General features: G+C 36.4%; 1 protein-coding gene across 1 annotated transcript in view; it reads left to right on the top strand.

Moving 5' to 3' along the window:
* ODAD2 (outer dynein arm docking complex subunit 2) overlaps positions 1–27,972 on the top strand; it is an 87,256-nt gene that overhangs the window by 13,108 nt on the left and 46,176 nt on the right. Inside the window, exons 11-16 of the mRNA XM_056336482.1 lie at positions 19,239–19,385; positions 19,659–19,868; positions 20,027–20,263; positions 21,584–21,694; positions 22,208–22,362; positions 25,765–26,007. Coding sequence (XP_056192457.1) covers positions 19,239–19,385; positions 19,659–19,868; positions 20,027–20,263; positions 21,584–21,694; positions 22,208–22,362; positions 25,765–26,007 — 1,103 coding nt within the window. The remainder of the gene's footprint in view (positions 1–19,238; positions 19,386–19,658; positions 19,869–20,026; positions 20,264–21,583; positions 21,695–22,207; positions 22,363–25,764; positions 26,008–27,972) is intronic.

The following is a 27,972-nucleotide window of genomic DNA, read 5'->3' as shown; positions in this document are numbered from 1 at the left end:
TTTTTTCATGCTACTCTGTTTTAGAAATGAGTATATTTTGTTCCAGCTGTCAACAAGCAAGAATACTTAATGGCTTAGAACTAGAAAAAGGAAGGGGAGCATTTCTGATCAAATTGTGGGTACTGTTAAGAAGTGTATGTAATACAAAACTTCGTGATAGCAAAAGGTTCTGTTATGAAAACTCAGATGTTCACTTATTCATGTATTCATGCACACCTGAGTCTTACAATAGTTCTTTAAATTAGATATAAATTTAAAAAGTACTTGAAGATATACTTAGAATAGTTCTCTGTTGATTCTTAGCTATGTAAAGCAAGAAATCCCTAGTGTCAGATAAAGCTGAAAAGAGATGCCTCAGTGCCATACCACAGACAGTGGTTGAAATGTTTTATTGATGGAGTGCTGCTTTAGCTTGCACATGGAATTCATTTTAATTCAAGTATAAATACTGCACTTCTGGCCAGACTTAGGAGATTTTTTGGCATTCTTGTTGTTCATGTAGGCAAGTGTTCATGACACATACAACGTAAGAGAAAATAAATTTATGACTATGATATTTTAGTATCTACAAGCGTATTTCTATAGAAGCACAAATTTCAGAGGGTTTGTGTGTCTTCAAAGGGTGTAAACATTGTTTTCACATCTTAAAATATTAATAAAATGCCTTAAATAATAGATGTTTGAGATCCCGAGTTAGAAAATACGATAATTTGTAGGTGCAACCATTTTTTGAATGTCTGCTGAAATATTAATCACAATTCAACAACACTATTAAAGATGAATTTGCAAACACAAAAAACTTCCATAAAACCTGAAAGGTGATAGTTTTTATCCCAATGTTAGATTGTTATTAAAACTTAAAAAGACATTTGCTTCCTGTATAGAGCAAACATGCTAGGTCCTGTGAATTGTGCCTGTAGGCTACGTGTTTGTATACCTTTTCATGGAGAGAAAATTCCAGGGCAGGGGAAATTCCCTTCTGACTTTTTGCCCTTCTCCATTCCCCCTCCTTTCTGGGAAAAAGCAGCCATATTGGAATTGCTCCACTGGGAAGCAGCTGCTTCTGTGGTCTGGCTCTTTGTCCTACCTTCAAGCTTCCCAGGGCTGTGAAACAGAAGATAGAGCATGTGTGCTTTTGCCATGTCTCCCCATCAACTTAAGAATGGGCAGTGACAATAGATGAGTGAGCTTGGTGATGGCATTGTGTTAGGCATCTTTTGGGGGCTAGATAGATAGAATTAGAATGAAGTGTTCTGTTGATGTTTGTAACAGTGAGATTTTCTCAAAAAAGCCTGTTTCAGATTTCACATAATTTATTAAAGTAAATTTATTAGTGCTTCTGAAGTATTAGATTTCCAGGGGAAGGGCTACAGTTTACATGTGAAAAATTTTAGGAATAGGGTGAAGGGGTCACATTTTGCAATGATCCTTTTACTAGAAATGGGGGACATCAGGTAGAAATGCAGAATCTTTGTGGCAGAACTGGGGCTGTTCGCTTGGGAAAAAAAAAAGAGGAAAAAAATGGTGAGAGCTGGGCACAATGCTTTGTGCTGCGGGCTGTTGAGCACTGTTTATTGCCCGTTTTAAGATAAAATTGAGATGTTGAGAGGTGAATTGGGGCTGATGACTGATCCTGGAATAGCTCCAATCTCCAGAATAAGTCTTTTAATTCCTTAAGCCCTGGTGCTGCTTGGTTTTGGTTCCCTGTAAGGGTGTGATTTATATGTACACCTATGCCAGGGTGAGCTCTGGATAGAGTTATGCAGGACCATGCCAGTTACAGTATTCTTCCTTCAGTTTTCTACCTGGAAAGTCATTCTACTTTTGGCTATATTTCAGGGCTACATTAGTGAAACCAGTCAAGTCTCACACTTCATGTAAAATATCCCCTACTTTCCTATCTGTTTTGAATTACTCCAGTTTGAACGACCTCATTCCCAGAACAGCATTATATTTCTTTTCTCCTTTGGAATCATAGGTGGACAAACATGCTGTCTTTCCCCAGCTGTTTTTATGTCTTGTGCCAGGTCCAGGAGTCAGGGAAAGGCTGTGGTACTGCTCAGGAGCTAGGGAGTATGTGCCCTGAGTATGGCCTTCAACTCCAGCTGCCAGGTGCCCGTGTACCCTGGTGCTGCATAGCAGTGGATGGCTGGGAAGGGAGGCCGTCTGTCACGTGTCTTAGTGAAATCTCATTCACTGGACAAGGAGAAGGTTGAAAGAACTGCAGGATACATGGAGTGTATTCAGGTCTGCTCCACAGCTGCATTTTGGCAGGACCTTTGGAAGACTGCTGCGTTCAAGCAACATTTCTGTAGCTGGCAGGGGGGCCCTCTGTATTTGGCTTACATTACATAAAAGTGGCAAACAGACTAGGGAGGCAGGTATGTAGAAGAATATTTCTTCTGGTCTTTGCATCTTTCCTTTTCTTCCTTTCCAGCTCCCTCTACAAGTCCTCACTTATTTCTAGGCAATTAGGTCAAGGAAATGAAAGTCTTAAGAGATCAAAGCTATGGGTGTAGTTCCTACAGTGCATGTGTTGCAGTGAGTATTGGCTGGGCAAGACCTAATGCCCATCACTTCTGCTTCCCGTTTGCAGTGCAAACAGAGCTGAACCAGGAGGATGTAGTGTTGTTGCTGCACCACAGGCAGAGTTTATTTCCTCTTCTCAGGAAGCTCAAATTTATCAGTCAGGGAGATGCAACCGTGTATTGCCTTGCAGGAAAGAATAGTGGATCCCCAGCTGAGCTCTTTGCAAATGGAAAGCACTAGCATTCATGAGGAAGAAGGGCACAGCTTAGAAATGCAGAAAGTCAAATACACAGTGAAATGATGGAGGGAGACTGCCAGGAGCTATGATGCAGGATCTCAAGTGAGATGTTCATGTAGATATTGTTCATAAACAGTATGGGATAGTTTTATTCCCTAGGAAAAGACAGGGAGACATCTGAAGGCTGGAACTCAGGGGCTTGGGGCAAACCAGGGTACAGGAAATCCATGTATGCATAAAGGGCAGGAATGTCCAAACCATTACAGAAACAGGGAACCTATTGCAGAACGTTTGAGGACCAAATTTAAAATGACAGGGGTGTGTGTGTGTGGTTGTGGACTTCTTTTGCACTCTATATACAAGGTTTGCAACATGACATTTCTCTACTTGGAGGGGAAGAAGTAGGAAGTCAGCAACTGCTTGCACACCTTACCTACTATGCATTAATATAAAGTAATGCGCAGTTTATCTCTGAGATGAGACTTGCCATATCTGAGGTCTCAGATTTTAGATATCTGAAAAATAGATACCTTCCTCATAAAATTTAGTGATAGAAAACATCCAGCTTTTCAAAATAAATTATTACTTTCTTTTGGAAACAAAAATTGTGTAGCCATCTCAGCTCTCCTGTGGTTTAACAGGTGGTGTACACAGCAACTCTTTTTATATGAACCAATTATAAATTTATGGCACTTGCAAAGACATTGATATGGCTTGTAGATTTTTCTCAAAATTTGTATGAAATAGAGGATAGATGCAGTGTTTTTTAACTGCGTAATAGCAAATTATAGCTTTCTTAAGTTATAGTGGTGTTGGAAATGTTCCAAATTATTGAGATAGTACTCATTATAGAAATGTAAATCAGCTTAATAAACTGTGCATAGATTAAGAAATTAATTATATTTGGGGATTAGCATAAAAGTAATCCTGTTTTATTCTAAAATGCAGAACCTCAAAAGAGAAATGGACATATTAGACTAAGGAATAAAATGGTCTTCAAATACTAATTTATTTAAAGTGAAACTATACAAGAAGTAATTTTAAACTTTGTAAGACAAGAGAAAATTGTATCAGTGTTACAGTGTACCCACTAAAGTACCAATCATTTGTTTAATTGTATTTTAACACTGCTCAAAAGTTTTGTGGTGGTCATAGAAAAAGTCTAAAATCTATGGTATTTATGGATATTCCTGAACAATAAACTGCACAGAAAACTGCAGATGCAAATTCTGAGAAACTAACTCTGTTTCTTGACTCTGCTTCCATTTCCCCAGGAAGAGTTACTGGTGGGTGGAACTTTAAAACCATAATCAAATACTTAGATAATTAACATGGAAGTTACAAATCTGATCAGATACATAACCAAATTTAAAATTATATTCTGTGCAAAGTTATCGAAGAAATTTATCTGTAATCTCAAAATCTGCCCCTAGACGTGGAAGAGATGGAAATATTAGAATTTTATAGCAGGAACAAAAATATCTAATCTGTGTAGGAAATATATTGCACATTATTTTTTTCTACAATCTGTAAGTAAGAGTTAACTTTTTGTACTGTCACATTAGCAAGGCTTGCATGAGATTTTGGCTATTAAATACAAAATAAGCGTATATAAGTGCATATAAAATATTTTCACGTATAATATAATTTTGCCACTGTGTAATGCATTTTTCACAACTGACCAACTTTGCAGATGATTTACCTGACCTTATTAGTAGAGTGCCTAACAGTAAATCTTTCCTTTTCCCTTCTGGAAGTATATTATGGCGTAATATGAAGGAGGTTATTCAACTGAACTGAAAGATCAAGATGAAAAATAAATTTTGCTGTAGTTTGACTAAATGATAGAGTGCTATTTTTTAGAAAATACCAAATGTATGAGACATAATCATGTGCCACCTGCTAGTGTTTCTAGGCACATGTTTGGCTAACCTGTCAGCCTTGGCAAACCTGTCAGCCTTCATATCACTCTCTTCTCCACTGTTCATGAACATTTCTTGTTTCCATCTTCCAGTACTAGCCAAGATATTTTTTTTATTTCAGTAAAGAATATGATTACTAAAAAAAAAAGGCAATAAAAATATGGGAAAACTGTGTTTTATAGTTAAGATAATGTATTTGTTAACAACCTAGCCAGTGCTGCTGATGAAGAAGAAATCTTTTTATGATAAATTTACTGGGTAGGAAATATTGGCAAATAGTGAACTCTGGAATTATTATTATAATTGGCAACTCTGAAGCACTTGCATAGCTCTCTCCTCAAAATACTGTACAAACAATAATTCCTCATCACAAGAGACATATAAAATTCATAACAGCCAGTTGATTCTTGACCATTAACACCAACTCTGATGAATTTCTGTGTAGTGGAGGTTTCATTAATGTTCTGAGGGTCATCCATTCCTAAGAGTTTCATAGGTGATGAGGTGAAAGACAAGACAGAAATTTAAAAAAAAGGCAGAAAAAAGTAGGAATTCAACAAAAAAAACTGATAAAGAAGAGCTGGTATGTCAGTAATTAAGGGGTGAAGAAAAGATTGTAAAATAACTTATGTTTGATGCTTCTCTTTCTACAGGATTTTATTCTATTGTAAAAGCAGGTAATTAAATTGAGCTACTGTTTTGACACTGTAACTACTGTACCTCTCAAATAATTGTGAATTGCCACAGCTGTCTCAATCTGACTTAAGGCTTTACAATCATGAAGTAGATAATCAAATTGTTGGCTTTCCTGAAGAATTAGAACATGATTGTGTCTGAAAGCTACCAAGTTTTAAGAAGTGAGAACAGCATTCTTCATTGGTTTTAAGTGTTCCACATTGGATGTAAACTTAATTTAATCATAGTTTACTCAACACACAGTTATTTCAGAAGCATGTCTGTGCTTCAGCCATGTCTTCATCTATATTTGTTTTTCATATGCTTTCGCTAAGCTCAGTGTTTAAGTTTGTTTTGTTTCTCCAGAAAACATTTGTCTCTTAATTTCTCATAAAATATTGGTATAATTTTGCTTTTCTTGCAAAATCTTTTTGGCTGGTTTCAAACGACAGTGCCTTTTCTGTCTGCTCAGTGCTTGTGAAGCTTCAACAGTGTGCTAGCTCTGCGATACAGAGGCACAGGTCCTTCCTGGTTGAACCTTACTCAGTTTTCTCCACAGATTCATTTCCACTGGTTTCCCAAATGAGTTGGATCCATTAAAATAAAATAGCTGTAATAACATTAAGGCTTTTATTCTGTTTGTGAGCCAAGTGTTAGGCAAAATCAAAATTGCTTAGGCAGGCCTGACAGAGTCACACAAAGTCAGTAGTGCACCTGTATTATGGGCAGCATATGGCACATCTCCAAGTCTGCAGTCAGGATTTACAAGTATCAATGTTAAATTAAAAAACAGTAGTGCTATTTGTAGACTTTTTTTCTTTGTTTAGTTTAGTTAATCCTGGGCCCTTTTCTCTTTCTCATTCAGTCCTCATTTTCTGCTAAATTCTGCATGTTCTTTCAAAAAATATATACTTTTATTTTCCTCTGATGAAGTGGCCAAAGACAGAGAGAGGCTGTATCGTTGTTCTAGTGCCAAGACATAGAAGTTAATACCTAAACTGGGATTCATCTCACCTAGTTCTAGATGTAAACAGAGAGGTGTTTGTAGATGATCTGGGCATTCAAGTCTACCTTTACGATAAGTGGAAAAAATAAACGCTACCTTCATGATAAGTGGAAAAAAATAGGCACTTTAAGGATATGATTCATCTGGTATTTTAAGCATCTAATTCAGAGTGAGATGGATCACGTTTTCAGCATCATTGTTGACTTGTTCTCAATTAACAGGAATGTAGGATGGCTATAGATGACTCGGTCTTAATTATCAAGGATGTAGGATGGCTGTAGATGAGTGAATTTAGACAGATGACTCTCCCATAGTCTTGTGCATTTGAAGTCATTGGTGAGTGTAATGTGATCTTTTGAAGGCCTACTCTTATTGCAGATTCTTTATGTATTTGGAAATAAGGTTTTATGTGCTTTCTGGCCTTTTTCTTTGGAGTACTTTGTAAAGATCAGTCTTTTTTGTAACAGCCTTAGAAACTAATTGGCAGACCTCAGTTAATGGGAGAATTAATTGATTGGCATCTGCTAGATACCTATGCTCTACCTTTGGCCTAGCCAGCTTGGTGAGTGTGCTTGAGCTTTGTTTACATAGACAATATGTGTGCGATCAGGATCCTATACGTTTATCTTGCTTCTAGTTCTTTAGGCAGATTTCAGTAGACCAGACTTACTGGCCATGCAGAGCTCTTTACTTTCTTATCACCATATGCTGCACTGTATTTGGAGCTGCAAAGTATCCTCACATTTTTAGGTGTTATTCTGACACTATGTTTGTGAACAAAGAGAGAGGCTGTCGGGTTTCTGGCAGAAAAGCAGGAGTAGATAAATACCTGAAAGGAATTTGCAAGGATTAGCTAACCAAAAGAACAGCAGCATGTGGCAGTTTTGTGCTACCTGACTGAGATTGATGTCGTCTGGCAATCAGAAAAGCAAAGTAAAAAATCCAGTAATTTCCACACAGATACAAAAGACCTTATCTGCCTTCTGGTCACTAAAACATACGTATTCCTTTCTTCGAGGAATCATATGAACCTAAGTTACACACTGTTCTGAGAAACAGCATTTTTGTTCTCTTTATCCAAGAATCACCTTTAAGGTTGTATCTTGACCTTCTGAGTTACTTTTGCCTACATTAGCCCAGCTAGCTGTTCTTACCTATCTGTACTGTCACATAATACATCCGAGAGCTTGTTTGCTTGTTCTTCCTGCAAAACAAATTTAGCAATATTTAGTACTTTTGCTGAAAGAACATTTTTTGTTCAGTTGGTATCTTTTAGGAGGGAGACTGCATAGGCAGCATAAAGGGCATCTATATGGGATGTGAGGGGAGCATTGCTCAAGGACACCATGAGCCCCAAATGTTCATTGCTCATGTCAGAGACATTTTGAAGGTGGTTGAAGGATTACTGTGGGGTAAGTTTTGTCTCCAGGGCTTGTGATATGTAGCATCACATACAACTTCAGCCAGAGGCTGAAGGCAGAAAGGGAGGAGAGAACACTAATAAAGACTAACATCAGGTGGAAGCCTATGTAAAAAAATGTTTGCAGGTAACTGCACTCAGATATGTAAATGTAAGGAGATAGCCCATTTGTAACAGGACAGCACAGGACTGCAGCAGTTTTAGAGTGAACAAAGTTAGTCCTGAATGCCATGCTCTGATTTCATTGAACTTGATAAAAGTGCTTTTTTCCAGCCTTGCAGAGGTTTTAAAGTCTTCACCAGCTTTGTTGAGGACACAGTATCCAGATACTTGTATAAAATCGGTCATCTCATGGTGAAACGCCTGACCATAACTCTATTCAGTCTGCAAGAGCTGGAGGCATTGTATTGTTTGTATAGGCACTATAGACTCATGACAGTATAGGGTATTCAGACATGCCAATAGCACAGGTATCTTACCAGCACTGATGTCCTCTATGCCTGATGAAGACCTGGGTGTGGTGCACACACTCAGTGTGTCCTGTCTTAGTGTCCCATGATGATCCTCCAGGCTCTGAGTTACTACAGAGAGGCTAGTCTTTTTGTATACATAGTTACTATTCCTTTAGAGCAGGCAGCAAGTCTTCTTTAACCTCAGAATTTAAGATGTTTTGTCAAGCTGAGTGGCATTGGCCATTTCTGATGCTGGTCAGGCAGGCCGAGTATGATGACGTTGCACGCTACTATTACAGTTACTGTGGCAGTGGAGTTCCCACCCCAAAAAGATCGTTACTTGGTGGTAGAAGTTAGCATGACTATTGCTAGAGGAAGTTTCTGACCTTTTGGCCACAGATGTAGGCATGCAGAAAGCTTTGCATTTCAAGACCAGAGAGCACTGAATGAAAATACTCTCCTACTGTGTGGGACTTACCAAGTGTGTTAAGTCTCTGTCCTCCAAAGCAACCTCTTCTGAAAGTGAGGAGAGGGAACAACAGTGACAATTTCAGTATGTCATGATCCAAACAAACAAGTGAGCAACCTTCCTTCAGCTAAGGCTGAAGAAATGTACAGCCTGTCCTTTTCAAGAACATGGCCCTGTCATCAAGGGTGCTGAGGTAAATTCCCTCTTCAGAGAACCCGTCTGTTTTGGTGATAGTGGCAGCTGAAATCAGTGTACTGCTGGAGAGGTAAGATGGTGCCATGGAGGGTGGCTTCTCTTTAACAGGGAATGCTGGAAGGTCACGGTTTGTGCATTAAGTAAAGCATTTTGCAGATGCTAAAAGGGCCTGTCATGGCGGGCAGAGGAAGTCTGGGATAGTTGCTGAAGCTGAGTTCATTCATGCTGGAGTGTCATTGGGAGACTGCGATGTGAGTTGAAGACAATCTAAGACTTGCTCTTTAAATACAGCTACTTCAAGGCACTTTGCCAAATGAGCTGATGTCTGAACTCCAGCACAGCTACCAAAGGTACTACAGGTGGCCTGTGGTAACTAAAACCAAAGCCAGAGCTAAAACTCAGAATGACCTCAGTGCTCACACATTCTCTTGAATGGTAATGTTTTGCAGTAACAGTAGTTTCTAATGGATCAAATAGATTAAATCTCAAATTAACATCTGTTGCAGTGATCTGATCTAGAAATCACAGTGGGATCGTGAGTTTATCGTGCATATTACAATCTTTATTTTTCTCTCCAGATTTATCTAAGGTTGAAAAGATTGTGGTTCATTGTCTTTACAAAATTGTCCAGATGCAAACAGGGAACAAACACACTCCTAAACTGAAAATTTCACAAATAATAAGAAGATAAACTTGCACTGTTAAATATTTGTACTACCTTGGCTGGGGTTTCTGTGGCTTTTTGGGTCAGCATTTCACTTCTTTCGAGGTTTGAGGTTTGTGAAGTTAGGGGGAAGAATATGTCTGTGCATGAACTACATTGACTCTTACCTCCTTGCTAGTAGAGTCCAATTACCATGAATCGGAAAAGGAAAACTAACAGAACTGATACATGTCTTGGGAAAGTTTTCAAGAGAGAATCAACAGTGCCTAACAAAACCTTCTGGATCACTCAGAAAATAATAGACTTATTCTTTTGTTTAGAAACTAATTTATTTTCAATTTCATAAAATATGGTGACAATTTAAACTCTGTGTCAGGGTCATAACATATATGTCACTTCTGCCGTTGTGAAGGGTCAGGGTCAAGGTATTAATCTGCAAGTAAAGCTATGCACCTTCTGTACATGGTATTAGTCCAATGTGAACATTTTGGATCTTGTGATGCCTGTGATTTTCCATTGGTTTTACTTGTATTAATCTGTATGGTTTACATACTGCTAGGCTGTAGCCAAAGAACACCAGAAGATTCAGGAAATGGGGCAGGGAGTTATTCCATAACTCAGTTGTACTTGTCCATAATTCATCTCTTAACAAGTTGCAGCTTGTATGTTTTATAAACTAAAATGAAAAATTTCAACTCATATTTAAACCAAAACTCAGAGTGTTTAGAGGTTTACTAGCATAGAAAAATTGCCTTGCTGAAGATATTATACTGCAATAGTTAGTCTTTCATTAAGTTTTATCAAAATTTATTTAAATTCTGAAGTATTCCAGCAGAATATTACAAAATGGCCCGTGATCTGAGAGAGTTAAATAAAACAGAAAATCAAAAGTCACAAAGGTGTAAATTAAGAATTCTGCCTTTTTATACTTTACCACTTGGTTTGGCTTTTTTGTTTTATAAAAATAGCAATACTTTAATAATATTTTGGGCTGGGACTTAAATAGGTTTTTTTTCTAGGAGTTTTTGCATTCCATTAATGAATTTTAATGAAATAATTTCTGGTATAACAATAAAGGTTTCTATAATTTGACATACTTTCTTTTGCATATCACATAAAACTGTTTTGTTCATTCAGTATTTTCTAAAAATACATTGGCTTGGTATGTATGGCCTTAATTTGGTCAAGTATGTTGTGATTGCCATTCAGATTATGTATACTCATAATCAAAAGTAAGGTATTACTGTACATAAGAAGTACAAAATTGCTCACAAGCAGCAACTTTCTTTTCTGTTATTCAGTCATAGGCTTACTACCATAGACATGCACATTAAGTTATCTATCCAGGACTTGCTTAATACAGTAAATAAAATGAACTTTTACTATGGCAAAATAAATTTCAGTCATAGGTCTAAAAAGAAAAAAAATTATCATTGACATTGCCATGCAGAGTAAAACAATATTTCATTTTCTGGATACATTCAGTTATATTCACTCTAAATACAAATACAAATTAAATAAATTAATTTAAAAAACTCTAAATAGGTACCATATTTATAGAGATGTTTGTGAGCCAAAAGCTGTATAATTTTCATTTTGTTTAGTCTTGATTTCTCTTAGGAAACTTAAATGCACTGTAACTTTATTAATAAAGTTTTATCTTTTTCTATGCATGTGCATGCATTTTACTACAAATTGGGCAACATGTTTGGAATAATCTTCTTTACAGTCTTGTTAGTACTTTTATTACTTCTACTCCAATAATGCCTTTGCATTTCAGTTGAAAGTGGGGAACAAAGATACTGGGAAAAGGCATGTGGCCAACAGCAGGCAGGAATTTCGTCAAAGGACTCAAGGACAGCTGGTATCCTGAGTCCAGCTATGGTGCCTATCCCATAAAACCATCCTTTCTCTAGTGTTAATTGTGACAGGTGTCTGATACAGGTCTTTGCTGTAGGAAGATCAGTCAAAGTGGCATAATTATGCCATATATGATGTCAGAGCATTCAAGCAAAAGGAACAGGGTAATGCATACCATAAAGTGGACTGTACCAAGTTAGATATTCCATAGGTCTCCTGTATAGCTCCTGTACAGTCTCAGTTGTCTGATAAATTAATGTTTCCACCTTCTGACAGATCATCTGCAAAAATTTTAATGGTGTTTATCCTTTCCAGAGATGAGTCCAGAGGAAATGTTGTGTCTTTTTTTCCTAGCCTACTCAACTGACATCATAGTTTCAAAATTTAAAGCATTGTATTGACTAGGAAGGGTTTTATTTAGGAGGAGACATGGGATATTGAAATCTTAAGCCTGTATATTTTATTATCTGTTACCTGTACCTATGATCTTATTTATCTATTATGGATCATTCCTTCTTTTTTTTTTTTTAAATTTTAAATTTAAATTTTATTTTTTTTTAAAAAAAGAAGGAAATATCTAATCAAAACCATTTCATATTTACAAAATTTCATGGTAACAAAAGTTCACAATACCCAAATAACAGATAACAGAGCTAGAGCAGAATGCAGGAAGTTATTTACCCTATCTGCCTTTCTCCAAAATAGCATTGTAACTTTTCTTTCCTGTGATGGAGATTTAATAACTGCTGTAAGCTGTGTATTCCAAAATTCAGATATTCTTACCATTAAAAAAATGTTTCTAATACCTAGAACCCCATTATTTCCTGTCTTACTCACAATGGACCTGGAGAACAGATGATTGTCTCTGTAGCTGTTCTTTAAACCACCTTCTTAGTCTCTTCATCTTTGGAGTAAACACCTCCAGTTCCTTCCTTTTACCATGTAGATTATGCTTTTGAGATATTTTGCTGTCCTCTGGTCTTCAAGTTGGTCAGTGTCTTTTTTGAAGTATGATACTTAAATTGAACTTAGTACTTAATGTGTTTTTTTCAGTACCAACTGAAGAAGGATGATTTCTTGCATCTTACAGGTAACAAATCTGGTTATAAACCTCTCTGTAAAGTTTGCTTTTTTGTCTGACAACACTGTGATACTGATAGGTAATACGTATGTTGTGTTCCATTGTTAACACCAGGTCAGATTTTTTTCTGCAAATCTGCCAACTAAGCATGGTCTTTGGCATCAGCCAATTCTCTCAGCACCATAGAGCAGATTCCATTAAGCTCAGCTAGTATGAAAACAGCTAAGTTATCTAAGTACTTATTGACTAGTTATGTCCTTAGCATAAGCAGAGTGTTGACTATGTCATCATTGACATTAAGTATATGTTACTAGTACATGGTAAAGACTAATGCAAAAAAAAGGGCTCATTAGCACTTCTAGCTTTCTTGGTTTCATTTGTTGAAAGCTTGCCATCGACTAACAGTTTTTTCTGCTTGATTATTATGGAAGTATCAAATAAAATGTTTGGTTTAACTTGTATGTCCCTTGGTAGTTACATTTTGGGTTTGGTCCTTCTGTGGTTCTTTTTTTTTTTCATTCTTAGTAGTTATTTGATATTGTCCTCACTCTTTGTATGCTCCCTAAGTGTTAGCCAACTGAAGAGCTCATGATTTTGCCTGATTAATCTCTTTCTATACTTCCTGTTCTTCATCCTCGGTGAGATTTTTGCTTTTGTACCTGATAAATATTTTTTTAAAGGCACCGATGACTCTTCTGAGCTTTATCTTTCCTTCTTTCCCATTATATCATACCTTCTGGTTTCCTGAATTTACAAAACAACAATGGATGAATTTCTGGCCTCCTGCTAGCTTTGATTTAATTGCTATTTGATACACTGCCGTTTAAAGTCATTGGTGTATCTGTGCAATGACCTGGGCAACTGACCTTCAAGCTGTTGTGACTTATGTTGGGAATCAAGGTGGTTTCAGCTGCTTTAGGAGGTAGTGGTTGCAAAATAAGCACAAAGCCATCTTTGCCAGTTCTTTTCACTGTAAAATTCATTTAAGAAACTTACAGAGAAAAAAAGGAAATGCTTAAGAATATTAAAATATGTCCCTATAGCTAATTTTGGTTTTTTCTTCCCACTGGAACTCTCTTGTGGCCTAGGAAGCCCTAGGATGACCTTGAATACTAATTTTACTAAGTAATAGCACCAGTAACTAAGTGGTTAGCTGTTTTCTGTCACTGTTGTTGTTACGGAGCCACTGTAACTTGAGATTATAGAATCATGGAATGGTTTGGGTTGGAGGGGACCTTTAAAGATCATCTAGTTCCAAATGCCCTGCCATGGGCTGGGACATCTTTCACTAGATCTTTGAGCAGTGTGTGTCACGCATGCTGTATCTGAATGTTTTTCTGCCAGAAGGTGTCAGACGGTACTTGAATACTTCAGAAACAGTATCCAGCATTCCCTGTGATCGTAAGGAAGAATTTCTGAAGGCCCAAAGATTTTTAAATAGACAAAGACAGGACACTAAGCAAGCCAGTGAAAAGGGGCTCTGGATGCAGCCAAAAGTTAGCGCATCTTTCATCTTGCTGCGCATTCAGAATGGACTAGCTGATGCATGTAGTCATATATGGAGAAAATAAAGATGTTTCTAATATAGTGGTGACTAAACCTGTGAGATTGGACTGACAGATACCAAATTTACATACAATCTTATAGTCATCTAAAACAACTGCCTCTGTATACATACATGAAAAGTTTTAACTATATTAATCTGTGCATTATTTTATTATAAAAGTGGTCTGTTAAACACCTCAAAAGTAAAAGCAAAAGAAAGCCAGGCTTTGCTACACATTATAGTTCTGTAATTCTCATCAGTGAGCTCTGAGTATCATTATAGAGACATTACACATACGTTGCAGAGAAGATGTTTTACTGATAGTGTAGCAGTGGTACTGTTTTATTTTCATTTAATTTGTGGATATATATGTTATACCACTATATAGGAAGAGGCACATATTAATCTAAGTCTGTGTTTAATTTCAAGCCTTAAAATTGGTTGTTGATCTGCCAGTAGAGTTTATTTTGCATCCAGCATATCAGATTTCAGATGGTATAACAACTTGATGTAGATTTTATGTCAACTTAATGGAGAGATAACTACTTCCATGCATGTTAAAATCTGTGCTGTAAGTACTGCAAGACTTACTGTAATAATAACCTCAAGAAGCAAAAAATAATTGTTGAAACCATCGGTAATAGTTCTTATTTTGTAGAACTGATGCTTCAGCACATATGAAAAATATTTTATTGTGGTTTTACTTTAAAAACACTTAGTGTGCATTTTTTAAGCTGAAAAAATTAAATGAGTGTATATTTTATATACAGCTTTATTTTTTATTGAATATAAGACAATTAAAAGTTGTTTATTTTTTAAAAACCTGGTCTCTATTAAATGTCATATGCCAGTCATTATCCATGTTGCACATGTATTGTTATACATGTAAAATAAGTGAATTATGAATTACTATGTTATGTATAAATGTAGTTTCACTGTAGGAGAAGCACTCCTCAAAAGAAGAGACATTGCTTGTCAGGTTAGCAATATACTTCTTACATTTATATAAAATAATAAAAAGACAAGTTTTCTCTTTAAAGACCCATTGCAAAATTTTTATAATACAAAGCAAAGTAAATCTCAAAGACTAAGCTATATGAAGAGACCACAAACTTCATAAAATGACAGCTGTTAGTCCTTTTGAGCTACAGAATATCCTGTGTAAGTTTGTAATTATATTGTATAGATTTTTTTAAAAAAGTTTAGATTTTGATATGTGTGGATAAACTGATTTCTCTAGGAAAAAATTGAGAAATATATAAAAATATTTTATTAACTAGGACATATTTTCAAAATAGATCAAATTATGTTCTTAAAGCAAGACATGTTTCATTTTCTTCTGAAGTCAAGGTGGTAACAATGATTTAAAAAAGGCAACATAAAAAATTGTAGGAATCTTCCTTTAGGACATTGTATGTTACAGATGTTAAAAAATTATATTTAACAGTTTTCTGTGGGGAAATTATGTGAATATCTATTGTTACAAGACATTTTAAGTAAAAAATCTCTATGAAGCACCATCTACATACACTTTGTTGATTAGCAGGTGCATAAGGTGCAAGTTACTGATCTGAAACTATATGAAGTGTTTTTCTCACATTCCTTTTGGATGTATTTTCTCACTTGCAATTCTCTACTACATTTATGGTATCTGTTGTAGAGCATGTTAAAGACATTTTTACTTTGTCTTAGTGTTTCTGTTTACCTCTAAGAAATATGCTGCTAAATTTGTGGATCTGTTAGATCTACTTATTAGCAGACATTACTCAGTTTTTCAGTATTCTGTATTTCAATATGATGTGCAGAATTTACCAAAATATTTTCCTCTGGAAAGGGTTGACTCAAAGTCCTTTACAGTTTCAAAACTGTTATTTGAAAGAGATGGACGTGGGCAGTACAATTCAGATCTGGGTGAGAGCCAAAGCCTCCTTGGAATTCAGAGGCATGTGGGAGGTGGATACTGTAGTTTGATCTGCTGGGTGAGCTAAGTTGTAACTTCCACACTAGCACCAGTTGGCATCGCTCAAGCATGCTAGCTTCTGTCGCAGCTACATGGTAGCTCAGCACTTCTAATTTCTGTGCAGCTGGGTCCATCCTTGATTTGATTAATAGTAAATCTGGACTATAGGTTCAAAAGAATCCTTTGTTATCATACGGTTTAACTTTCTGCATACCATAGGGTGTATTCTTTGATCTCTTTCTTGCTTTCAGTCTAGTAGCTGTGACTGAAATAGAGCTTATCTTTTAGTAAAACATCCAATCTTGACTGAAAAAATTTCCACTGCTGGAAAACTTATCATCACTCTGAGTAATTTCTTCCAAAGGATAATTAACCACACAATGGAGATCTTGCACTTTATTCCTCATCTAAATTTTAGTACCTTTAATTTCAAACGAAACCTCTGTGCTAGACTGTAGAGCTCTCGTGATCACATTCCTATTCCTCACAGAGAGATATTCACTATGAATAAATCATACCTTAATTTACTTTTTAATAAATTAAACAGTGCTTTTCATTTCTGTCTTAATGCAACTATTTTCCAGGCTTGCAGTCATTTTTATTTCTTTCCTCTGAATCATCTCCATATTTTCACTTTCCTTCTAGAACTGTGAAAAGGAAAATTAGACACAGAATTTCAGTAGTAGTTGAACGAGTGCCTAAAAAGACAATACCTATGTTCCTATACAGTACTTTGAATTCTACATCCCAAAGTTCATCCTTTTAATCAAATTTTACACTGTAGTCTCAAATTCCTATTCAACATCCCAAGTCTATATGCTCTGATTTCCAGGACAGAACTCCTACATTGAGCTATATCCTGTTTTCATTGTTTTTAAGTGTATGACTTTAATTTTAGACATAAAAGAAACTGTATTGGGCAGATCAAAAGACTGTATTGCAATAACCTTACTGCAACAGGAGGGAGACATGATGATTGGGATGGGTTTTTTTCTGTGGTTAATCTTTTGCAGTTCAGATGTCCTGACCTCTAATTTACATGGATGTCGGAAACTTGACGGCATAACTTACAGTAGTGTGAAACTCTGTTCATATTCTATCAAGACAGAAGAAACCCAGAACCATAAATGAATACGCAGGCAAAGTAAGAACAGGGCAAACACACAGCTTTCTAATACTTTCCAAGCTACCACTTGTTTTTAGCCCAGGGATCTGAAAATTGAATGAGATATTTACGTTTTTACTGACCTTCAGTGACAACTTAATTTCGCAGAATCCTTTCACAACTAGTTCCACTAGTCTGTTACTTCATTTGAAGAATCAACTCCCTTTATTTATTTTAACCTAAATCCTATTATACTTCATTATTAAAAGGGATTATATCCGTATTAAAAAAGAGATATTGGGCAGTCAATCCCTATCTATTGTGCTCAGTGCCATCCCTAATACTGTAAACAGGTGGTGGCTTTAAACTAAAAGAGGGTAGATTTAAATCAAGTATTAGAAAGAAATTCTTCACTGTGAAGGTGGTGAGACTGGAACAGGTTGCCCAGAGAAGCAGTAGATGCCCCATCCCTGGAAGCATCCAAGGCCAGGCTGGATGGGGCTTTGAGCAACCTGGTCTAGTGGAAGGTGTCCCTGCACATGGCAGGGAGGTTGGAACTGGATGATCTTAAAGATCTCTTCCAAGCCAAACCATTCTATGAGTCTATCATATCCCTCAAGCATCCCTTTTCTAAATTAAGATACCTTGGGTTATCTTTGCTGCTCTTTGCTGAAGGTTTTTGAGTGCTATAGTGACCTTCCTGAAACTAAGGCTGCAAAACTGCATGAAGGTTACTATGGATTTATACTGTTGTATAGTGACATTCTCTGTTCACAGTTTTTCCCAATGAAGTCCTAATATTTCATTTGTTTTTTGATTACCATCTACCCTAACCTCCAGATACCATTTCTGATTTGTAATGGTCAGCTGAAAAACTTATCATTTCATCTATGGAGTTAGGATTGTTTTTTCTGATGCGCATGACTTCTCATTTTCTCATTTGCTGTTTTATTGCCCTCTCAATCTTAGAAAGTTCTTTAGCGGTTTGTCACAACTGGCCCTGAATCATAATATCATCAGCAAACTTTGTCACATAACTACTCCTTTCATATTTCAGGGTATTTACGAGTATGTTGAATTGCTTAACTTCCACACAGATCTGTGGAACTCCACGAAATCACATCCCTTTATTGAACTGACTTCTTGCTCCCATCCTCAGTTTCCTATCCTTTAGTCATTCTTTTCAATCAATGCAATAACCTTTCCTCTTATAATATAGTGGCTTGGTTTCTTTAAAAGCTATCAGGGAGGGACATTGTCAGAATCCTTATGGAGTCCAGTTAGACATAACAACTAAATCTCCATTACCACAAGCTTGGTAAATTCTGTGAGGTAGGGCTTCTCTTAACAGATCCACAGTGACTCTAAGTATATCATACTGTTGCAAGAATATAATATTTAGACAGATATCTGCTAATTCTATTCTTTATTGCAGTCTACCAATTTGTCCAGCACAGATATTTGGCTAAAAGGCCTTGGATAACTGTTGAACTCTTTTCAGAGTTGACACCACATTCCCAGGACACTGGTAACAGGACGGTTTGAAGCAAGAAGATACATGCCACTTCTACTGAATCAACTATTTTATCCTGTTTCCTTTATAACTCAGTTGAAAACCTTCTAATCATGGCAATTTGTTACTGTTCATAATGTCAGAGTTTTTTTACACTGGCTTCAGTTTCAGAAAAATCCTCTGAAATGTCCACAATGGAAGATTCCCATCAGAATCAATTTGGTTTCTTCCAGAGTGAATATGAATGCAAAGAATGCAGATAGCTTCTCTGAAATGTCTGTGTCTTCACTGTGTGTTCTTCTGCTAACTGCAAACACTCATTACAAAACTCATAATACTTGACTGCCCAGTTTACTGGTCCGTTCACAGCAGGCCATGTTAGTCGTTTGTCACCTGTGCTGTTCACTCTCATGTCAATCTTTACGCCATTTGCAGACTTTATCAATAATTCTGTTTCTTACTATGTCTGCATTATTTAACACCATAGAGTCAAAATAATCTTAACATGTTTCTTTTTTAGTAGTAGTTCTGCTAGTATTGAAGAAGAGATTGTTTTGTATTAAATGCACTTTACACATTTGTTAATGACTTGCTTTATTTTAGGGAGGTAATCCTACAGCTACTGTAATTGCATTGTGTTTGATGAGAGATTTCAATCTGGCTCAAGAAACTTGTCAGTTGGCCATCAAAGACCTTGGATGTCTTGAAGTGTTAATTAATTTACTCGATACAGAAGAAATTAAATGCCAAGTAAGTAGCTTTGTCAAATAGAGAAACGAATATGCTTTTTCTATTAGAATATTTTTTCAGTTTTCAAAGTTATATAGTATAATGCAAATTGATTTCTCATTTCTGTATTTTCTTGATTTCAAGGATTTTTTAGATAAACATAAATTTCCTTGATTTTCAGTTTCCTTCTTCTGATTCAATTTAAAAGATAAAATGATTTGGATAAACCAGCATGTTAAATACTTTTATGTATACTTAAATAATGTTTAACTTCTATTATTTTCCATTATTTAGATTGGTTCATTAAAAATCCTGAAGGAAATTAGTCAAAATATACTGATCAGACATGCAATTGCAGATCTTGGGGGCTTACAGATCATGGTGAAAATACTGGACTCTCCAGATAAAGATCTAAAATGTTTGGCAGCTGAAACGATTGCTAATGTTGCTAGATTTAAACTAGCACGAAGGACAGTAAGGCAGCATGGAGGAATCAAGAGATTGGTAAGCAGACATTAAAATTTGTACCCTTGTCTTATTTTTGTCAAAAATACACATCACGTGTTGTGTACATGATTCTTGCAGTAGTGTTTACCATCATTAAAAAGCAGTATAATACCTAATCCCTTCAGATAATGAAAAAAAAAGTGGTTTTTTTTCAGGTTGGGCTGTTGGAAGGTATTTCAGTGGGATCAACCAGTCCAACACTATACCAAGCAAATGATACTGAAATAGCACGCTGTGGGGCTTTGGCGCTCTGGAGCTGCAGCAAAAGCACCAAAAATAAAGAAGCAATCCGTAAAGCTGGTGGCATTCCATTGTTAGCTAGATGGCTCAAATGTTCACATGCAAACATCTTAACCCCAGTAGTGGGGACACTACAAGAATGTGCCTCAGAGGTAAGTAAACACCTATAGCTAAGTAAACACATATAGCTAAGTTATTTCTAATCATTAAAACAATTGGCTACTAAAAGGAAGCATCACATTTGTCTGTCATTTAAATCAGGGCCATTATCACATCAGGAGGTGGATGCTTTGTGTGGTCAAAGTATTTTTGAGGTCACATCTTGTAAGGAAGTACAGACCAGCATGTTTTATTTAAAAGACTAGGGGTAGTTTGTGAAAGAAGATATATAGAAATGAAATCCCTAGTCAGTTTCATTTTTTTTCTCATTTTTTTTTCATCATACTTGACAAATTTGGCAACTTCAGATGCTATATTCTGGTTAATCAGTACAATTAAATTCTACAAAACTAACCTACAGGTGTGGCCAAGGTGTTCCAATACAGTGCAGGGCAGTGTGGTTTACAATGTCCTTGTGAATTGCGTAAGATGGTGTCTGATCAACTGCAAAAAGATGAATATATGTGATTCCGTTTTTAAATTTGAATACAAGTATTTTTTACCACTGCATATAAGATGAGAGGTTATTTCTCCGTTTGTAGAATCATATTTGAAGTTAAAGTGTATTGCATTATGGCCAAAAATATACATAAATTCTCTTGGTGAATTTAAGACATGTAAGACATGATTTTTCAAAAGATTTTACGTTATAAAATACTTTGTATTTTCAAAATTAGCTTCTTGAACTACACAAGTTTATGCATGCTCCACGAGACAGCAACCCAGCAGGTTTTAGCTTCAGTAAGTCTATATTGAGAAGGTGATGTTTTTGAGGTTTTCTCATATGGCCAGATTTGGAAATAACACTAAATGGATCTCTTACACAGATGTTTCCCATCTCTTAAATAATGGTCCCCTGTTACAATGCCTTTGGGTTAAAATTTGGAAGAAAAGATCACTAAAAAATTTCAATTCTTAGAACATGTTTTTCTAACTTTGTTCTAGGAACAGATCTGTTGTTTTGGCTGCTGGCTCTTGATGAAATGAGTGGGTACTTCTTGATCCCATTCTGAAGCACCTTTTTTTTCCTTGGCTCTGAGCAGGGAGTCTGGACACAGTTCAGAATATACTGAATTCTGTTTAAGCCAGGTGGCTACAAAATAGAAATTGCAGCACCTGGTTTTACAGGTGATTTGAAGAGCACTGCAGAGAATTTATGTATCTGATTAACTTTGAGAACATCAATAGTATTTTCAAGGCAATGCAGATTACTTGTTCTTAAAGTACGAAGATTCCCAATATCAAAGCCTAGAATTGTGACTGGTGTTATTTGTTAATAGATAGGATTTAAAAGATTCAGTTTATCTTTTTAGCCAAGTTACAGACTTGCAATAAGGACAGAAGGAATGATTGAGAACCTTGTCAAAAATCTGAGTAGTGAACATGAGGAGCTTCAGATGCATTGTGCAAGTGCCATATTTAAGGTAATTGTATTATTATAATCAGTAGATCACAGCCAGGATTAGCCCTTTGGTTTTATGTGGTTGTCATTTTTAATATTTCTTAGTTTTACTAGTTCTCTAATGTGTAAGAAATTACTTCATGAAAATGTTGATGGTCTTTGGATAAATCTTATTAGAATATTTTAGCTGCATATTTAATACTGTAATTAAGTTTGTACTTGCTGTTCTTGTGTGCAAGCCCTGAATTGCACAGGTAACCAACAGAGAGAGGCGAGGTGTACTGTGCAAAGAGCTACTTTGGGTTTTTATGTTTGTTTGCCGACAAGGTGGACAATGTGACAGTATAAGCACTGCTGCATATACAGCAATGGTTTACTGTCTACCTCTGAGTTGTTAGCATATTCAGATACTTTAATAAAATACTTATGTTTTCTTCTGTATTAGCTTTTACTAGTTATAACATAATACACCTAGCTTTTGAAGACATAATTTTGCACATTTTGCATTGTACATATGTTTAATTTTTTTGTATAGTGTGCAGAAGATAAGGAAACACGTGACCTTGTTAGACAGCACGGAGGTCTACAACCATTATCTGTTCTGCTTGGTAACTCTGAAAACAAACAACTTTTAGCAGCTGTGACAGGAGCAATCTGGAAATGCGCAATCAGTGGAGAAAATGTGTCAAAGTAACAATTTAATTTTACAAACATATATTGCATTATCATGTTTTGATTTTATGGGCCTCTATTTAATTTTCAAAATTGTTGTGCCGTAATTCTTCAAAAACATACTTTATAATCGGTTGGGCTTTCAACTTAGGTTTTACAGTACTTAAAAAATTGTCACTTTACCTCATCAGGATACAGTGGAGACAGCGTTAAGTTCCTAGAGTCTTAAGAGTCAGTGGGGACAATTGGTGCCTCTAAAGAATAGTTAAGATGTAGGGCGCTGAATCAGGAGGTGTACTAGCACATACTAAACATTTGACTCATGGGCATATCTGATATCCCCACTCCTTTCTGTAGCTTACAAACTGGAATCACTGCTGCATGGTAGAGAGAGTTAGCACACTTAGCTTTAATGTTTTATGTCAAGAGAGGTGGAGACCAAATTATCTCATTCTAGGGTAGATATCTGATACACATTAGGTCCACCTACTTCAGCAATATACTGCAATCTAGGATAATTAGCGTAGATGCCTCTCTCCTTGACTATACAGGGGGCTCAGAAAAGTAGCTTAGTCTGGACACCCAGCTTCTAATTGTGTGGAATTAACTGGTGAGAGTACCATAGGTACTACAACCTCTTAGTATCAGGATCCTGAGTGATTAGCTGAGAATGTGACAGCAGGCATTAGCATCCTCCACCTTTCATGAAACAGCTTAATGACTGAGAATAATTGACCCCCTCATCTAGAATTCAGTTATCAGATTCATGCACCTTACCTCAAAAAAAAAATAATCCTGGAGTCTGTGCTAGGTTTCCTGCTGAACTTAGGCTGCTCTGTGCAGAGGAATGTAAGATTCAGAGGCTGGAAGGAGTATAAGTAAGAGGTAACCGCTTCCTGCAGCCCTAATTTTAGTGTACTTTGCTAGACAAGCAGATATGCTGGATAAAAATCAGAAAGAATTCCAGTAATAAGGGCTTATAGTCTGGCTTTTACTGTCCTAAATGAGTTCCCAAACTGCTGGTATACCGAGCTGTGGTCTTTACATACTCCACTGATGTCCTATTGCTTTTTGCATTCTTGATTGCACAGTAACCTGGCTTTTCAGAAGGAAATCCTTCTTTTCTGTGGGCTTTGGGTATCTGCACAGAGGCATCCTGTTTCTGGATCAGTCAGTGACGAGATGGACTGAATGGCGCACTCTATACTACTGAACAGGGCCAAACCTTTCAGGTTCAGGCACTGTGTTTTGATTATCCATCCTGTTTAACTGCTAGCACAGTCCTTTACACAGTTCGGCCTGTGCCAGCAAGCGCTCTCCCAGACAATGCCCAGACACTCCTTAGGAGCAGTGCAGGCAACAGATTGTTCCTATTAGCAGAATGGGTGAGCCCACCCTGAATTGTGAGGATAAGAGACTTCAGCCATGTGGATGCTATGTTGTACTTCTTGTCCTCAGGCCTAGAGAATGAGCCCTTGCCTGTTTTATTTATTAGTATAGCTGTAGCCAGTAATTCTGTCCAAATGCAAACAGATTTTTGCTGGGCTACTCACATGTCTTTGGCAAGTGCTTGATGCTCCATGAAGGTTACTAGCCAGGCGCAGCTCCAGGCTTGAGCTGAATTCATGTATTATTCAGTGCTGAGTCTGAAGCAGTAAACCCTATCCAAACTGAAGGTGGGAGGGCACTACGGAACAGGGAGAGAGGATAATGTGAAAACATGTGAGGAGATCTGGAGGGATGAGCTTGAGTCTGACATGAGGGTAAAGCTAAAAGACCCTGCTGGTTCCTGTAGGGCCGCTTACCTTTGAACTACTCCACGGTGTTTCCTATACCTGAAGTACATTGCTGAGATGTTGTACTGACTCAGCAACGAGCTGATACAGGTGTCTGGACGTGACTAGCTCAGATTCCAGTTTGCGTGCAAGCGGCCTTACTTCTTCTGGACACAAGATGGCCCGAGCCAACAGCTTTGTCAGAGTGTAGCCAGCCCGTTGCAGAGCCAGCTTATATAGTTCTATCTGTGAAGCAGTTGATAGGCAACACAGATAAAGTAGCCAGAGAAAATCAGGGGGGGCTTAAAATTATTTGCTTGCTTTATTGCTCTTTTTTCATGCTGTTGATGGTTTCTTTTGAAAAAAAAATAATATTGTAGGGATACTTCCAAATTATAGGGAACAAAGAGAGGAAGATTCCTCTTTAAGCAAAAGCTTGAATGATGAAAAATGAAAGTTCCTCATTTCTCAGTTATTTTAATTGTTATACTGATAAACCAGCTTGGGAAGTTTTAACTTTTATTGAAACAGTTCTAGTTTTGCCATCAAAATCTCAAAAATACTAATTTCTTTTGTATGAAAGAAAAGGCACATGTACAACTGATTCCCGGAAAATACAGAGTATTTGTAGCTCAAGTAGACACTTCCAGAAGCTAGGGACTGCGGGGAAAACACAAATGAGAACTCTGTACTCTTTAGGGGAGGAACTATGTGTATTTACATAAAGCTATAAATCAAAGCATAACCATTAGATAATATGCAGGTTACATCTAGCTTGATACACCAAGTAGAATTGTCAAGTTGTATCACAGAAAATGTATGAAACAAAGATACACTATTTGTTAAGTATCTTCCAAGTTCTGAACAAAACAAACTTGGAAGATTACCCCAGTACTGAGCAATAAAGTCCTGTTCTGAAAGATGAATTTCTGAGGTCTAGCATGCACCTGTTTGTAGAATAGGTTGTTCAGGATTTTTAAAACATATTTCTGATTTTCAGTACCAAAAGTGCTATGAAGAATGAGGGAAGTATTAATAATAGCAGTCAACTCAAATTTCTGTCCACTGATTTCTTAGTTTCAAAATGGAATCTAACACAGTAAATAGAAGTGTACTAGAACTGTAGGTCTGACCTTATGAAAATGTAGGTATTAGGCCTGAACTAAGTGTAGAACTGGTCAGGGCAAACTCTCTAAAGGCTGACATTTAGTGAAAAGTAAGGGTGATCCTTTGGTCCAAAGAGGTGGAGGGGGGTCTAACACACTACTACTCCAGCTATTGCTAGCATGGCAGGAAAAAGTGCTGGAAGTTAGGATGCCACAGTACTTGCCAGTCTTCCAGTATGTTTTCAACTATTTATTGATGTTGCATGAACATGTCAAGTTTTAAAAACCCCACAAACTACTCTGCAGATTTAGATAGCTAAATTAGACAAATGTATATAAAGGTAGAGTAAGAAATCATGCTGTATGTCACACTTTCAAGAATTCATTGGAATGGTTTACCTGTACTGTGATTTCTTCAACAAAATAATTTACATACATAAATTAAACATTGTACTTAAATTATAATGATACTTTAATTATAAAACTTATCACAGTAACATACTGAAACTAACAACTTTGGGTTTATTGCTGTCCTTTAGATTTCGGGAATATAAAACTGTAGAAGCTTTGGTAGGGCTGCTTACTGATCAGCCTGAAGAAGTCCTTGTAAATATCGTTGGAGCACTGGGAGAATGTTGCCAAGAGCCAATAAATCGAAGCATTATCCGTAAATGTGGTGGAATACCACCTCTAGTGAAGTACCTTACTGGAACTGATCAGGCACTACTTGTGAATGTCACCAAAGCAGTGGGAGCTTGTGCAACAGAACCTGAAAATATGATGTAAGCTATTCATATTCATAGCATTTTAGATTGGAAAAAAAGATTTTTTTAGTAAATCTGGCATAAATACAGTCAATTTTAATCTGACTTAAAAGGATATTTTACCTTTTGTTTTCTACAGGGCTTTATGGGTTAGTTACTTCCTACTGTAAAATGTCCTAAATAAATAAGTATTTTTAAAAATCATGAATTAAATACATAGAATGTAAAGATTTTGCATTTTAGGGAAAATCAGATAAACCTTTAGTAAATTGCTTTTATTAAAGTTAAAACTGAAAGTTACAGAGCATCATTTTAAAGTGCTGCATGATAGGTATCTCTTTTGCCTTCTCCTTTTACATATGTTCTCAAATCATAAATAATAGACTAAGTTAGAGAAAGTAATTCTAAAAAGAAAGGTACATATTTACAGTCATGAAAAATAATTTGAAAATTAGGAGTATTATTTGTATTTTCTCTGGTTTGTCCCTCTTCATCATTCCTTCTATGAACTCAGACTTTTTTTGGACCTTTTTCTCCCCTATTCCTTTGCAAAACCAAAGAAAAAGACTCTTTTTACAGCTGCTCTCTTTGATTTTGTGACGTAGGTTTGTACAACTTACAAAGATCCTTGAGTTTTATGATTAAGTGTTCCAGTTAAATGTTGAGGTCGGTATTTGCTGTGCTTACTGTGCTGTTCTCTTACAGGGATATTTACCTCAAGATTCTCAGCATATTTCCCTCCTTATGTATAAGGAAGGTCAGAAAGAGAGTTTTATTAAGCTCCTCCTGTTCTGATTTGCATAATTCACTTGATATTCATATAGCACTGCAGGGAATTCTTTTCCTGAATAGGGCTTTTGTTTTCATGCTTTGGCTGTCACCCAGTGGCAAAAGGCTAGATGGTACACAACTGTAAACATGGGTTGTATGAACAGTTAGTAATGTAGCATAAAAGTATAAATAAATGAAATAATTTTCACGACATATCTCACTAAAAATCAGACTTTAGAGTAATGTATTAAGCTAACATAATTAACATTGGACATCAACTGTTAAATTTAAATGCCAATACGTACAAATTGATATTTATAAAACCTCAGACATACTCCAGTACTCAGGACTGTCACTTGTAACAGCCAGCATGGATAGCTTCATAGTGGAATATGGTCAGTATAAGCACAAAACATAACACAAGTTGCTGCTAAAATTGTGATAGAATAAAGTCCATCTTGTTTCTAAGAAGGAGAGAATACAGGTTGTTTGGGAAAAAATTGTATAGAGTTTGCAGAGTGGAGAAAGGAATAAAATGTCTAATTTGTTTCATATAAAAATATTCTCTATTGAAGGTTCTCAACTTTTAAAATGTTTTTAAAATATTTAAAAATATTAACAAATAAGCAAGATCTTAGATCAAGTAGAATATACTTTTTAATATTACAAAAGAACTGTTACACAGAAATTATTATTATTAGTAAGGCTGACATGTACACGATGTGTTGTGCTAGTTAGACTCGTAGAAGAGATAATGCTGCTGTCTTTTCTCAAGGCACGATTCATCCAGGTGTGGATAAATTTGATATAATCCAGCAAAATATTTAAAAACAATGCTGAGTTAAAACATTGACACCTGTGCAACCATTTACATTTAAATGATTTGCTTGGTTGAGTGTTCTGCCTCTCACAGGGTTAAGAGCACTTAAGAGCACCACCCACCCGCGAAAAGAAAAGGGACATCCATTCCTCTCCTTTCTCCTCCTCTCAGAGCTGTACAGCAGGAACTGAAATTGTAGGTTGTCATCCAGATTGCTCTTCTCCTTTTTGGGAAGAGTAAGTCACCCAGTAGTATCACTTCATTCCATTTACAGAATTTGGGACTAAAACACTAAGTAGCCTTGTTCAAAACTACTGTGGAGTTCATTCTTTTTCTGTTATCATTTTCTGAAGTTCTTAACCAAAAAGACACATCCTAACAAGGATGTGGAG

This window comes from Falco biarmicus, chromosome 4 (genome assembly GCF_023638135.1).
Source record: "Falco biarmicus isolate bFalBia1 chromosome 4, bFalBia1.pri, whole genome shotgun sequence".
NCBI classification, from domain to species: Eukaryota; Metazoa; Chordata; class Aves; order Falconiformes; family Falconidae; genus Falco; species Falco biarmicus.
The sequence above is the reverse complement of the archived record's forward strand: the minus strand, read 5'-3'. Positions and strand labels throughout refer to the sequence as shown.